Source organism: Cygnus atratus, chromosome 22, assembly GCF_013377495.2.
Source record: "Cygnus atratus isolate AKBS03 ecotype Queensland, Australia chromosome 22, CAtr_DNAZoo_HiC_assembly, whole genome shotgun sequence".
In the NCBI taxonomy this organism is placed as follows: Eukaryota; Metazoa; Chordata; class Aves; order Anseriformes; family Anatidae; genus Cygnus; species Cygnus atratus.
In genome coordinates, this window is record NC_066383.1 from 189,978 (window position 1) to 203,532 (window position 13,555).

The 13,555-nt window shown below is 61.9% G+C and overlaps 2 protein-coding genes across 3 annotated transcripts; both read right to left on the bottom strand.

Annotated features, from left to right (window-relative positions):
* Positions 1–34: 34 nt before the first annotated feature.
* ROBO4 (roundabout guidance receptor 4) lies at positions 35–6,509 on the bottom strand. Of its 2 annotated transcripts, XM_035555840.1 has the most exons (14): positions 6,355–6,475; positions 5,982–6,260; positions 5,769–5,907; positions 5,567–5,694; positions 4,828–4,943; positions 4,510–4,729; positions 4,316–4,437; positions 3,553–3,724; positions 3,322–3,472; positions 3,103–3,233; positions 2,408–2,530; positions 2,041–2,326; positions 1,814–1,920; positions 447–1,573 (listed from the first exon to the last, which is right to left on the bottom strand). In XM_035555840.1, the coding sequence occupies exons 1-14, from the start codon at positions 6,473–6,475 to the stop codon at positions 447–449; spliced, it is 3,222 nt and encodes a 1,073-aa protein (XP_035411733.1). The 2 variants fall into 2 exon arrangements, with proteins under 2 accessions (XP_035411734.1, XP_035411733.1); XM_035555841.1 differs by lacking the exons at positions 3,553–3,724; positions 4,316–4,437 and having other exon boundaries at positions 35–1,920; positions 2,041–2,176; positions 2,255–2,326; positions 5,982–6,509.
* Positions 6,510–8,402: 1,893 nt separating this feature from the next.
* HEPACAM (hepatic and glial cell adhesion molecule) lies at positions 8,403–12,139 on the bottom strand. The gene is given in 8 exon segments (XM_050715051.1): positions 8,403–8,621; positions 8,693–8,763; positions 8,866–8,936; positions 9,398–9,491; positions 9,583–9,864; positions 10,104–10,458; positions 10,460–10,485; positions 12,076–12,139. Coding segments are annotated over 8 exon segments (1,182 nt in total).
* Between the last annotated feature and the right edge of the window lie 1,416 nt (positions 12,140–13,555).

Genomic DNA, 13,555 nt, shown 5'->3' on the forward strand with positions numbered 1-13,555 from the left:
AGCATGGGGACAGTGACACAGGGACGGGGACGTTGGGGTAGAAATGGGATGCTCATTAATTTCTGTCTGAGATGCATAAATAGGTGTGCACAGAGCCAGCGGGGTAGGCAGCAGCTTGAGGGAGGGACAAGGATGCTCTGGGTGGGGACAAGGATGCTGAGGATGCCTGAGGATGCTCGGAAGGGACAAGGATGCTCGGGAGGGATGAGGAGGTTTGGGACAGCCCAGGACAGTCACAGGGGATGAGGGTGCCCCAGAAGGATGAGGACCCTGAGGCCAAGGCTGGTTGGGAGGGACAAAGGGAGGAAGAGCAGGAGGGGCACCTGCTGCCCCGGTGCCACCCATCCTTTGCATGTAGCTTTTTCTAGCAGAGAGCCCCTTTTGGGGGAATCAATGAATAAAGCTGGATTTTAGCCAAGCCAGGCGGGCTCTGGCCTTCCCACCTTCTATACCCCGGGGATCGCTGCGTTCCTGTCCCTCCTGTCCCCGGCAAGGAGCCCGCCCTGCTTGCTGGCCACCCTCGCCCAGGGGCTGCCCGTCCCTGTCCCCAAGGCCACCTCCCCACAGAGAGGGAACGATGCCTGGTGACTCAGGGGGGCAACGGCTCCATCGGCATCCTCAAGGCTGAAGCAGAGGCTGTCAACAGCCACAGCCAGAGCCCGGGCAAAGCTGGCATCGAGCAGAAAGGAGCCGTCGGAGGAGCTCGCCAGGCTGCAGCGGGTGCTGGGGACATTTCCCTCTGAGACGGAGCCCCAGCCATTCAGCAGAGACCCCCCCGGGGAGCCTCCCTGGTCCCACGTCTCTGTCCTCTCTTCCTCCTCGTCATCCTCCTCTTCTTCCTCCTCCCCCTCGCCCAGCTCTGAGGCAGGAGGTCCGCAGATGTACCCGTAGGTGTGCGGAGGGGAGAGGGGCCGGGGCACAGGGACACACCGGGGATGTGTTGGGGACACCGCTGGCATCGGGGGATGCTCCATCCCTGGGGTGTCCATGGGGTGGGCGGCCTCCCGTGCCTGCTCCAGGTCCTCGGCCACCTGCTGTGGCGTGAGGACCCCATCGCTGAGCGCCAGTGAAAGGCGGGCAGGGTCTGGGGACACGTCTTCAGGGTGCCTGGTGGCCAGGAGCATGTTCTTGGGGCGTCCAGTGACCGTGGCCACATCCCTGGGGTGCCTGGTGACCACGGATGTATCCTCAGGGTGCCTGGTGTCTGGGAACACATCCCTGGGATGTCTGGTGACCAGGAACATGTCCCTCGGTTGCTTGGTGTCTGGTGATGTGTCCCTGGCGTGCCCAGCAACCGGGGACTTGTTCTCATGATATGTGGTGAGCAGGGAGTGCCCAGTGGCTGGGGACATGTCCCTGGGGCGCTTGGTGACTGGGGACATTTCCTTAGAGTGCCTAATGACTGGGGACATGTCCTTGGGGCACCCCCTGGCTGGTGACATATCTTTGCCGTGCCTGGTGGCCAGAAACATGTCCCTGCAGCTCCCTGCGACTGGGGACATGTCTACGGGGCTCCTGGTGACTGGGGACATGTCCCAGGGGTTCCTGGTGACCAGAGATATATCCTTGGGGTGCCTCATGATCAGGGACACATCCTTGGGGCTCCTCGTGACTGGCGACATGTCCCTGGGGCTCCTAGTGTCTGGGGACATGTCCCTGGGCCTCCTGAGGACTGGGGACATGTCCCTGGGTCTCCTAGTGTCTGGGGACATGTCCCTGGGCCTCCTGGGGACTGGGGACATGTCCCTGGGGCTCCTAGTGTCTGGGGACATGTCCCTGGGGTGTCTGCTGACCAGCAAGATGTCCCTCGGTTTCCTGGTGACCGGAGACATGTTCCTGGGGCTCCTGGTGACTGGGGACGAGTCTCTTGGGTTTCCAGTAACTGGGGACAAGGCCCCTGAGCACCCAGTGGCCGGGAACCTGCAGGCACAAGGGACATGCTGGCTTTTGCCACTGGTCCATCTTGCAGCACGTGGCTGGGGCGCAGGAAGGGGCCACCCCATATCACCCAGGGCATCCCCAGGAAATGTGTAGACTCACCGAGTCCCTGCAGGGTGCCAGGCGCGGGGCTGCCCTAGGGGTGCCACCAGTATCTCAGTGTCGATGGATGCCAGCAAGGCACTGCCCCGCCGTGCTTTCGGGGAGATGACGGCTGGCAGCCACCATAGGTCCCCTCCTGCCAGCGTGGCATCACTGTCCTGTCCCTTCTGCTGAAGCCACCCAGCCTCCGGGCCAAAACGTGTCCCCCACTCACCACCACTCGCAGGGATGGGGATGGTCCCGAGTCCAGCTGCCAGCACCGGGGTGCTGTGCACTCGGTCCAGCTCTGCGTGGGGACACAGCCACCGTGAACAACCTCCAGGTGTCCCTGCGGCGCGCTCCCCCCATCCCCACGCTCTGTCCCCACCTCTCTTGTGGATGTGCTCCCAGGGTGCTGGGCTCAGGGTGCTGGGTTTGGGGTGTCCCCTGCGAAGGTCGCTGCAGTTGGGGGATGTCGCTGGACTGAGGCTCGGAGGCTCTGAGGACAGGGCTGTCAGGGCAAGAGCTGTCAGGGCTGGGCACCCACAGGTGCTGAGCCCCTTGCCCCCTGCACCCCAGGCTCTGTCTGTCCCCGGGTTCCTGCTGCCTGCGGAGAGGGTCTGGTGGCACTGAGGGGGACCAAGGAGGGGGGGGGGTCCTGTGGCATCAGGGGGTCCCATGCATGAGGTGGGGATCTCGGGCACCCTTTGAAGTTCCCTTAATACCCTGTGGGGGTCCCAGGTACTGTGTGAGGGGTCCCATGGCATCACTGGGCGTTCCCGTTGGGCATGATAGGGTCCCAGGTACCAGATGGGGGATCCATAGCACCTTAGGGGAGTGGTGCCAGGTGCTGGGTGGGCATCCCCTGGCACTGGGTGAGGAGTCCCAGGTACTCTATGGGGGTCCCCTAGCACCCGGGGGGGGCGGGTTCTAGGCATTGGGTGGGGGTCCCATAGCACCCTGTGGTGCTCCCATAGCACAGGATGAAAGGTCCCAGGTACTGGGGGGGCGGTCCTACAGCAGCCGGGGGGGGGGGGAACGGTTCCCATAGCCATGGGTGAGGGCTCCCGACACGGAGCTCACAGGAGGGCTGGGGGTCCCTGCTGTCGCTGCCCAGGAGCCGGCTGCTGAGGCTGCCGCTGCCACTGAGGTTCTGGGGGACGCAGCTGGGTTTCCAGGGGCTGCTGAGCCATGGTGCATCGCTGTCCCTCTGTCTGCAGGGCAACAGCATCTGCCATCAGCGTCCTTGTCCCTGCTGTGCTAGGGGACCCTGTTGCCACCCCCCCTCCCCAGGCCACTCACCTGTGGCGTGCCAAGGCATCCTGCCTGGCGCGGCGCTGGCAGAGGAGGAGGAGGAGGGCGAGCAGGGCCAGCCACAGCAGTGAGCCGGCAGCTGCGATGACAGCAGGCTGCCGCAGAGCCCGCACCATCCCAGTGCTCCCTGCCGTCACCTCTGCAAGGGCATGGCTGATGTCACCTCTGTGTCACTGCTGCGTCCCCCCACCATGCCCCATCATGGTCCCTGTCCCCTACCCAGGGCACTGCAGGTGGCATTGCTAGGGACCCCCAGCCCCGCGCCGTTGAATGCGGCCACCTGGATGCAGTATCTGGCCCCGGAGACAGGCAAGGGGGTCTCCAAGCGGTGGGTGCCTCCGTCCACTGTCCTGTTGGTGGGGTGCGACCAGCCCTCGCCCAGGGACCAGACCTGGTTTGGGGGCCGATAGGTGGTGATCCTGCACTGCCACACTGGCATGTGCACGGGTGCCCCGTTGAATAGACTCCCCTAGGATGGACTCTTATTGATGGGTCCCTCTTGGATATACCCCTTGGTTGATCCCATAGAGAGATCCCCTTGGTGAAAGCCCCTTGAGGAACCCTTTTGGATTAGGTCCCCTTGGATGACCTCCCTTAATAGACTTAGATGGTTCTCCCTGGATGCACCCCCCCCCCCCCCCTTTGGATGGGTCCTGTTGGATAAACCTCCTTGGATAGTCTCCCTACCTTGGATGGATCCCTCTTGGGCACAACCCCCACCATGAATGAATTCCCCCTTGGATGACCCCCCTTGGATGGAACTCCCTCCACGAATGGATTCCCCCTTGGATGGACGCCCCCTCCAGAACAGACCCCACCTTGAATGGATCCCATTGGATAGACACCCTGCCATGAATGGATTCCCCCTTGGATGGATTCCCCTTTCATAGCCCCCCTACCCCCTCAATGAAACCCTCGTAGATGGGCCCCTCAAATGGATCCTCCTTGGCCAGCAACCCCCAGTGCCCCCTGTCCCCCAAACCTGGTAGCCCCGAATGATGCCATTGTGAGCATCAGGGGGAGGTGGTTCCCAGCTCACGACAACGGTGCCATTCCCTGGCTCAGCCTGGCCCACGGTGACATGCTGGGGCGCCGCGCTCGGCACTGCCGGGACAGCAATGCTGAGACCCTGGGACCTCCATTGCCCCCCACATCCCACCCACCACCCCAGCGTACCTTCCTCAGGGATCCAGAGGTGCCAGCTGTTGCTGTCCAAGCCCCAGGCCCCCCTGGCATAGGGCCGGACCTTGAACTCGTACTGGTAGCCCCGTCGGAGCGCAGGGATGACAGTGCTGAGCTCCCTGCCCACGTCCTGCTGGGACCAGGCGGTGCCGACAGGGAGCAGGCAGCGGTACAGCACCACGTAGCCCTCCGGCGCTGGCCCTGGTGCCATCATCTGGAGGGGATGAAAAGGGCTGTAGGGACACAGCCAGGATGTGGGGAGAGGGCCCCATCCCAGCCCGCTCTCTTGGGGTGTCCCGGCAGTACACGTACCCGCCAGCGGAGCCAGGCGGCAGCGGCGGTGGGCAGTGCAGTGCCGTTGTCCAGCTGCAGCCGCACGGCCAGCAGGTCCCGTGGTGTGGCCTCCCGCCGGCCTGCTGGCAGCTGGTCTGCAGGGAAAGGCGAGTGTAGCGGTGGCACCTGCACCCCAGATAGCCGTGCCTGGGGCCCCTGATATCTCTTTGGATGGACCCACTTGAATTGCCCCCTTGGATGGACAGTTCTTGGATGGCCTCCTTGGATGGACCCCATAATAGACTCCTATTGTTGCATCCTTCTTAGATGGACCCTTTGGATGGATCCCTCTTGGCTGGATACCACTTTAATGGGAGTCCCCCTCAGATGGATCCCCTTGGAGGAACTTGTTTGGTTGGATCCTGCTTATACGGACTCAATGGACTCTCTTGGATGGATTCGCCTTTGACAAACCCCCTTGGATGGACACTCCTTAGTCTGACTCTTACTTGAATGATTCCCCTTAGATGGACCTCATCTGGATGGAACCCCTTGGATGTATCCTCTTGTATGGAACCCTTCAGATGGACCTCCTCAGCCAGAGCCCTCCTTTTGGAAGGACCCCCTAGGATGCACTCTCCCTGAATGGACCCCTTGGATGGCCCTTCTTTGATGGACCCCCTTGGATGGACTCCTCTTGGATGACCCACTTGGATGGGCCCCACTAAGATGGCCCCCACAGACGCCCCCCTAGATGACCCTGTGCACTGGCACTGACCTTCCACTTGGACACGGGCAGTGGCGGCGGCACTGCCCAACTGGCTCTGAGCTGTGCAGGTGTAGGTGCCGGCATCGGCGGCCGTCACGGCGTAGAGGCGCAGCGTGTGCTCCTGGTCCACCTCGTGCCTGCAGGCACCGGTACCCCGTCACCCTTGTCACACACCCTGGGGAGGTGACACCACCACCCTGCCACCACCTACCTCCCCCAGGGCAGGTCTCCGCTCTCCTTGTGCCACTGCACCCGTGGCACGGGATCACCCTGCGCACTGCAGCCCAGCTCCACTGTGCCACCAGCCACCACCACGGCGTCACTTGGCCGCTGCACGATGGCCGGCTTCTCTGCAGGGAGGGGACATCAGGGAGGTGACGTGGCACATTCCCATATCCCAGGCCCCTCAACCACCACCACTTACCTAGGACAGTGACGTGGGCACCCCGGCTGTGCCGCTCACCTGCCGCGTTGGCCGCCACGCAGACATAGACCCCCGCGTCGGTCCTGCGCACTTGGGCCACCCGCAGCTTCCCGCGGGTGACCTGATGACGTCCCCCAGCTGGGCGCAGGGTGAGACCGTCCTTCCTCCAGGTGACGCGGGGCTCGGGGTGCCCAGCAGGAGGCACGCAGTCCAGCTCCAGCACCTGGCCCGCTGTGGCCACCAGGTCGCCAGGCTGCAGGCGGAAATTGTCCCGCAGCACTGCGGGAAAGGGGACGCCACCCTGGGTGGGGACACATTCAAGGTGTCCCATCCCCCCGCCCATCACTGTCCCCCGTCCCCAGGTTGTCCTTACCAGCTGGGCGCTCCACCATGGTGTGGGGCTCTGCGTCCCCCCCGAGGGGGTGGCAGCCCCCCAGGCACAGCGCGGTGGCCCAGAGCCCCAGCCCCAGTGCCGTGGCCCAGCCGCCCGCCATGGCCTCCCCGTTTCCTCTCAAGATCCGGTCCCTCCCGGCTAGGGTACAATGGCCGGATGCAGGGGACGGGAAGTGCTGGAGGGACGCAAGCAGTTCAGCTGCGGGAGCAGCCACTGGGCTGAAGGGAAGAGTAGGTTAAGAAATGAGCTGTCGGCTTGGGGCTGGGAGGCCTGAAGGGCAGGATGCCATCGGTGGGGACCAGAGCGAACAGCCTCAAGGGGGCACTGCAATCTGAAATCTGGCAGAAATTTCACGGTTTCCCAAACTGCCCTTGGTGCTGCTTCCCCTCCATCGTGAGATCTCCCTGCCAGCCGTCCCCCAGACCTCATTCTTTTTGCAGCCAGGACATGCTCAATCGGTGCACCGAGCCCATCTGTCCTCAGCTGCCACCCGCCTCCCCCATGTAGCCCCGACCCCCCAGCACACCAGGCACCCCCAGGCTGAGTAACGCATTTAGTTTATTGGTTAGTAGCATCCATGGGTGCTCACACACCCCGAGCACCCCGGGGTGCCCCAGCACCCACGCCGGTGACCCAGCCCTCCAGCTTTGTCCTAAACCTATTCCTGGGGAGGCCTGGGGCAATGCGAACGGGTGTGCCAAAAACTGGGTGATTTTCACAGAAAATCCATAGGCAGCAGCGGGCGGGTCTGGCTGGTGGCTGGGAGAGCAGTGTTCACTTGTGGGGCCTGCGCCCGTGTTTTGGGGACAGCACAGCCAGGGAGCTGGGGGGCTTTCCACCTGTGTGCATGGGTGTGAGTGCACGTGAGAGCCTGCACGCTAGCTCGCGTGCACAGGGCTGTGTGTGGGGGTGCACAGTGCTCTTGCACACACAAGGTGCATACGTGCTCTCTCTGCACACCCTGTGCATGCTCCCTGCACACTCGTGCATACTTCGTTCATGCTCTTCTCACAGGTTCCATGCACGCTCCATCTTCACGCTCCATGTATGCTCTTGCTGAACACTCATGGTCTCTGCACGCTTCAGGCACATGCGAATGCTGGCACACTCTTTCTGCAAATGCCATGCACACTTACCTGCATGCCCCATGCACATACCATGCATGCTTTCTCCACGTGCTCCATGAGCATTATCTCAACACAATCCATGCTTTGTGCATGCTCTCTTGACATGCTTTATGCATGGCCTCTTGCATGCTAAATGCGTGATCCCTGCACACTGTCCGCATGCTCTGTCTGCACACTCTTGTGCATGCCCTCTTACATCCTTTATACATGCTCTTTCTGCTTGCTCCAAGCTGCTCTTTCCACATGCTCCTTGCATGCCCTCTTGCATGCTCTGCCTGCATGTGTTCTCCACACATTTCATGTATGCTGTCTCTGCATGCTCTGTGCATGATGTTCCTACACACTCTGCACACACACTCTACACGCACTGCACATGTCCTTTTGCATGCTCCATGCGTGCTCTTTGCACACTGCATACGTGTTCTCTGCACGCTCTGTGCACACTCTGCATGTTCTGTGCGCGCTCCCTGTGCACACTGCATGAACGATCTCTGTGCTCACTCTTTGCCTGCTTTCTGCACAAACTGTGCACACTGTTTCTGCATGCTCCATGTGTGCCCGCTTGCACAGTCCGTGCATGCTCTCTTTGCACACTGTGTGCATGCTCTCCACGCGTGCTCCGCGCGCACACGCTCTACAGACTGTGCGTGGGCTCCCTCTGTGCATGCTCGGTGCACACTCCCTCTGCACACCCGATGCACGTGCGTGTGTGTTCCCCGTGCGCCCCACACCCCACCCCGCAGCCAGGCCCTTCCAGCAACACCCCAGCACCCCTCGCGGGGCGGCAGGGTGCAGCTCCAGCTGAGATCAATACCAAATTAGTGACTTCCCGCCGTGCCCCATATCACCCCTCAACGTCGCGGGGGGGCTGTCCACGTGTTCCCCGCCACCGCCGCCAGCTCAGGCACTGATCTCCAGGGCGCTGCCTTCCTCCTGCTCCCGGATGGCAGGGACACCGGTGGCCCGCAGAAGGCGTGGGGCGGTGCGGGAGCGCGCGGGTGAGCCGGGGGGTGAGCGGGGAGGGCGGGCGGGGGCAGGCGAGCGGTGGTAGCGGCGAGCCCCTCGCCCCGGCGAGCGCCCGGCGGGCGGTGGTGAATCCTCCTGGGGTGCTGGGGTGTCCTGCGGGGAGGGCGTGGGTGTTGACACGGGGGTGACGCTCCCGGCCTCACCTGGCCCTGCTGCCCACTCACCTGCTCCTTGAGGATGTACAGGGCCAGCGGGGTCTTGCGGTCGTGGTCGGTGCCGCGCGGGATGGTGTCAGCTGCAGACAAGGTGGGGAAGGGAAGGGATGGGAAGGGAAGGGAGGGGAAGGTGGTGGGTGCCCAGGGCACGGTGCTGTCCGTGCTGCCAGCACCACGCTCACCCTCGTGCTTGGGGTGCTCCTCATCCTGCTCAGTGTAGTCGGGGGGGGGTGGCTCCGCTTGCTGCTTTGGTCTGGGGAGGGAACAGAGGTGGTGATGGTGGTGGGGATGGGATGGGATGGGATGGGATGGGATGGGACGGGACGGGACGGGACAGGACGGGACGGTATGGGGATGGGGATGGGGATGGGGATGGGGATGGGGATGGGGATGGGGATGGAGATGGAGATGGAGATGGAGATGGAGATGGAGATGGAGACGGGATGAGATAGGGTGGGGTGGGGTGGGATGGGGTGGGATGCGATGAGATGGGGCAGGACAGGGCAAGTCAGGATGAGATGAGATGGGATAAAGGGGGATGAGATGGGACAGGAGAGGATGAGATGGGACAGGATGGGACAAGATTGAACGGGACAGTATCAAATTGGATGGGATAAAACAGGGCAAGATGTAAGGGGGAAGGGAAGGACAGGACAGGATGGGATGGGACAGGACAAGAAACTCCGTTGGCTCCCACGTTCCCCTCAACCATACTTCTTAGATGGTTTCCAGCAGGCACAAACAGTCACCAGGGTTACAAGGAGGAAGATGCCGCCCGTGGAGAGGATGATGTAGAGGGAGCTCCGGCCTAGGAGAGAGCAGCAAGGGGGGACCCCCCCCCAAAAAATCTTAACCAGGAATACCTGCAAGCAATGGCCAGCCCTGGGGACACATCTTACGGTAGACAGTGAGCTTCACGGGGATGCTGCGGCCATGGCTGATGGGGTTCTCCACCAGGCAGCTGTAGACATCGTCATCGGCCATGAGGACGCGGGTGATGGTGAGGATCTTCTGGTCGGGGGAGAGGAGAAGGCGGGAGTCGTTGCTCAGCGGCCGCCCATCCTTCAGCCAGGTGTAAGTGGGCTTGGTGCCGTTCTCATGTGAGCAGTTGAGGGTGAAGAACTCGCTGAGCTCCAGCACCGTCGAGGAGGCCACCAGCACTTGCGGCTTTGAGATGGGGACTGTGGATGAGGGGAGCCAAGGTGACACCAACACCCCAAAGGGCACGGATGGACCCACGGCACGGAAGGGGAGGACATCAGTGCCCTAGTGGGGACCCGACCTCGCTGCAAGCAAGCCAGAGCCACCTCTCTGTATTGCTGAACTCCCCAGACCACCTCCCTGATGGACAGATTCCTCACAAAACACTGTGGGGAGAGATGTCCCAAGGGGAAAACCAAGCTCGGCTGGGCGCCCTTACTGTCCACGGTGAGGTTGATGGTCTTCTCGCCGGTGAAGGTGTCATCGGTGATGGAGACCTCCACCTCATAGGCACCCTCATCAGCCAGCTGCAGCGGGCTGATGAGCAGCGAGCCGTTCTCCAGCACGCGGATGCGGTCACGGTAGTCAGGCCGCAGGTTGCCGATGATCTCGGTGCCGATGGACTGGACGACGGTGACAGGCTTGTCCCGCTTCAGCTGCCACTTCACCACCGGCTTGTCGGGGCTGGCGCTGGCGTAGCGCACCGACAGCAGCGCCGCCTTGCCTGCCGTGCCGCGCACCAGCGCCGATGGGCTGGTGATGTTCACGCCCGCCAGCAGACCTGGGGACGTGGGGGAGACAGCGGGCGCCGCGTCCCGGCCCTCCGAAAAAGGGGAAAACCCCCTCCCGGAGCCGCGACGAGCATCCCTGAAAATCCCTCTCCTGCAGCACCCCCACTGTTTGCACGGAGATTTGCAAAAATGCATGCATCGCCCCAAAAAGTGCTTTGGGAGGGGGTTGATGCAACCCTTGAAAAGTGCACTGGGGGAGTTGATGCAACACTCTGCAAAGTGTATCGGGGACATTCATGTAACTCTTGCAAAGATGCACACACAGGGTTCCCACCCCGAGCCCTAGAGGATGCTCTTGTCTGGCCACCCCCCCCATGCCAGTGCACAAACACAACACTGGCAACCGAGCCACCGTGTCCCAGTTCCGAGGGGACCTCCCGGTACCCTTCACCCCACAGGGAAATTCAAGCTGTCTGTGCTCAAAGCAAACAGCAAGGCTTAAAAATCTAACTTTTGAGGGAAAACAAAAACCAAAGACATAAAAATAAAATGGGTTTAATCTCCAAAATACCCCTGTCCCCACTAGTTTGAGAGCCACATCCGTGAGCCCCCATCCAGATGCTGTCACCTGAAGTTAACCAAACCCCAGACTGAAGCGGGGGGGAGGTGAAATCAGCTGGGGGGGGCGAGGAGGGAGGAGAGCAGAGCAAGAAAGGGTTTAAACAAGCCTGAAAGTCACGGGACCTATTGGTATGCAGCATCCGTCCATCCATCCTCCCCAGCAGCCGCAGAGCTCAGCCCCGAAAAGGCAACGTGGGGTGAAATTTGGGATAAAACCCGGGCACATGATCAGGATGCGACCCCTGCCCCATCCCCACACCCTTGTGTGTCTGGGAGCCCATTCCTGCCCTGCTTTAACCCCATTGCTTTATATTTTCAAGGTTCTGGGGGGAGGGATGGGAGGGATTTAGGAAGCATCACACAAACATCCCCAAAACACCAATCCTTCCCCCAAAAGGCAGCGGTTTCTTCAAGCCCCCCCCCCCTTCATGGAATAAATTTTGGGGTGCAAAACCAATCCAATTTGCTCTGCATCCTCAACCCGACCCCCCCGTTGCTGCCTTTGTGTGCAAACTTTTGAGAAATGGGGGAAAAGAATTGCAGCTGCCTTCCTGTGCTGGCCCCAAGAGGGGGTGGGTTTGCTCCTTCAGGGGGTGCTGAGTCCCAGAAATCAGTGTGCTGGTGGAGGGGGGTGCTTGGGGAGTTAATGCATTCAGGTGAGATGCAGTGGGGTGGGGGAACAGGAGAGAAGCGGGGTGAGAAAGGGGCTTTTGAGGGAAGATGAAGACTGAGCAAGAAAAGGGTTTGGGGAAGCCAAAATCTGCTGTCTGAGCCTGGGGTTCACCCCCCACTCCCCCCCAGCAGGACCGGCTTTCCTCCCACAGAGCTTTTTTCCTCGCTTCTGGGCCCTTTTTTTCCTCCTTTCCACCCCTCTGCCACCGGAGCGGCTGCTCGGCGGCAGCGCGCGTCCCCCCCCGTACCCAAACCTCCCCCCAACCCCCCAATTTAATGAGAGCCGCCGGCCTCCTCCACTCCTGCCCCATTTGGGTTAAAACAAACAAACAAAAAAAAAATACAGAAAAAGGGGGGGAAAAGAGAGGAGGCTGGCTGCCCCCCTACCTGCGTGCAGCGCCAGGAGCCAGGCAGCGGGCAGCAGGCACGGGGCGGCCGCTGCTCCCCACATTTCGGGCAGGCTGCAGGGGCCCCGCTCTGCGACACTTCCCCGCTCTGGGCACGTCCCTCTGTGCTGCTGGCCTGCAGCCCGGCCAATTTTTTTTTTTTCCTTTTTCTTTTCTTTTCTTTTTTTTTTTTTTTATTTGTCCCTTGCTCTCTCAATAGAGCCCTGTGTGTTTCGCCTCCCCAGCGGCCTGAGCTGACATTTGTTTGGGGAGAAATCACCCAGATTCGCGATTTTTCCCCCCGCCTGGCTGCGCGGGGACGCTCAGCATCCCATGGGATCTGGGGACCAGGGCGTTGCGTCCTGTTTTCTGTTTGTCGTTACTTTTTAGGGGGGCGTTTGGGGGGTTATTTCACAAAGCTCCCCCCCCCCCCCCCAGTCCCCACAAGCCAAGCGTTCCTTTTGCTTTTTCCAGGCTGATGCTTTAAAACGAAGCCGTGGCTGCCCGCGGGCCCCGCTCCAGCTCCGGTGCCAATTAGCAGTGGTTCCCGGCGGCTGAATGGGGCAGCGGGAGCAGGGCAGGGTGCCCGGAGTCGCTTCCCACAGAGCTCTGCCAAGCTCCTCGCGTGGGCGATGCTCGGCTCCCCCCAGAGCAGCCTCCCCAGCTCCGGGATGCAGTGGAGGATGCTCGGACCTTCTTAGGGAGGTGCTCGGGGGAGATTTTGGGGGGGGACACTCTTGGGAGATGCTGGGGGGGGCGTCATGGGGAGATGCTATAGGGAGGTGCTTTGGGAAGTTGGACCGGTGCAATGGGGAGATGCTTGGGGGGGCGTCGGAGGGGAACACCACGGGGAGAAGCTCCAGGGGGCTCTATGGGGTTATTCTGGGGGGGCCTTCAGGGGGGTGTTCTGGTGGGGTGCTCTGGGGATGCTCCAGGGACGCTCTGGGGAAGGCTTCAGAGAGATGCTCTAGGGTGTTTGGGGGGATGCTGTAGTGTGCTCAGGACGCTCTGTGGGGTGCTGTTGGGATGCACTGGGGGATGTTTCTGAGATGCTCTGAGAACGTATGGGGCCGACACGCCAGGGGTGTTCTCAGGATGATCGGGGGGATGTCAGCGGGATGTCGGGGGGATGTCGGCGGGATGTCGGGGGGATGTCAGGGGGATGTCGGGGGGATGTCGGCGGGATGTCAGGGGGATGTCAGGGGGATGTCGGCGGGATGTCGGCGGGATGTCAGGGGGATGTCAGGGGGATGTCGGCGGGATGTCAGGGGGATGTCGGGGGGATGTCGGAGGGATGTCGGGGGGATGTCAGGGGGATATCGGGGGGATGTCGGGGGGATGTCAGGGGGATGTCGGGGGGATGCTCCGAGAGGATACTTTGGGGAGATGCCCCGGAGTGTTCCAAGGACGCTGTGGGCGATGTTTCAGGGGTGCTCAGGGGGGCGTTTCAAGGGGACGCTCCCGGAGGCACGCAGGGCGGA

What these genes read in the sequence shown, in the direction of transcription:
- ROBO4 (XM_035555840.1), bottom strand. Translation starts at nt 6,475, where the DNA reads ATGGCGGGCGGCTGGGCCACGGCACTGGGGCTGGGGCTCTGGGCCACC. An exon ending in CCTCTGGATCCCTGAGGAAG is followed by an intron (nt 4,438 to 4,509) that starts GTACGCTGGGGT and finishes CTGTCCCGGCAG; the next exon opens with TGCCGAGCGCGGCGCCCCAG. An exon ending in CATGTCTCCGGTCACCAGGA is followed by an intron (nt 1,574 to 1,813) that starts AACCGAGGGACA and finishes TGATCATGAGGC; the next exon opens with ACCCCAAGGATATATCTCTG.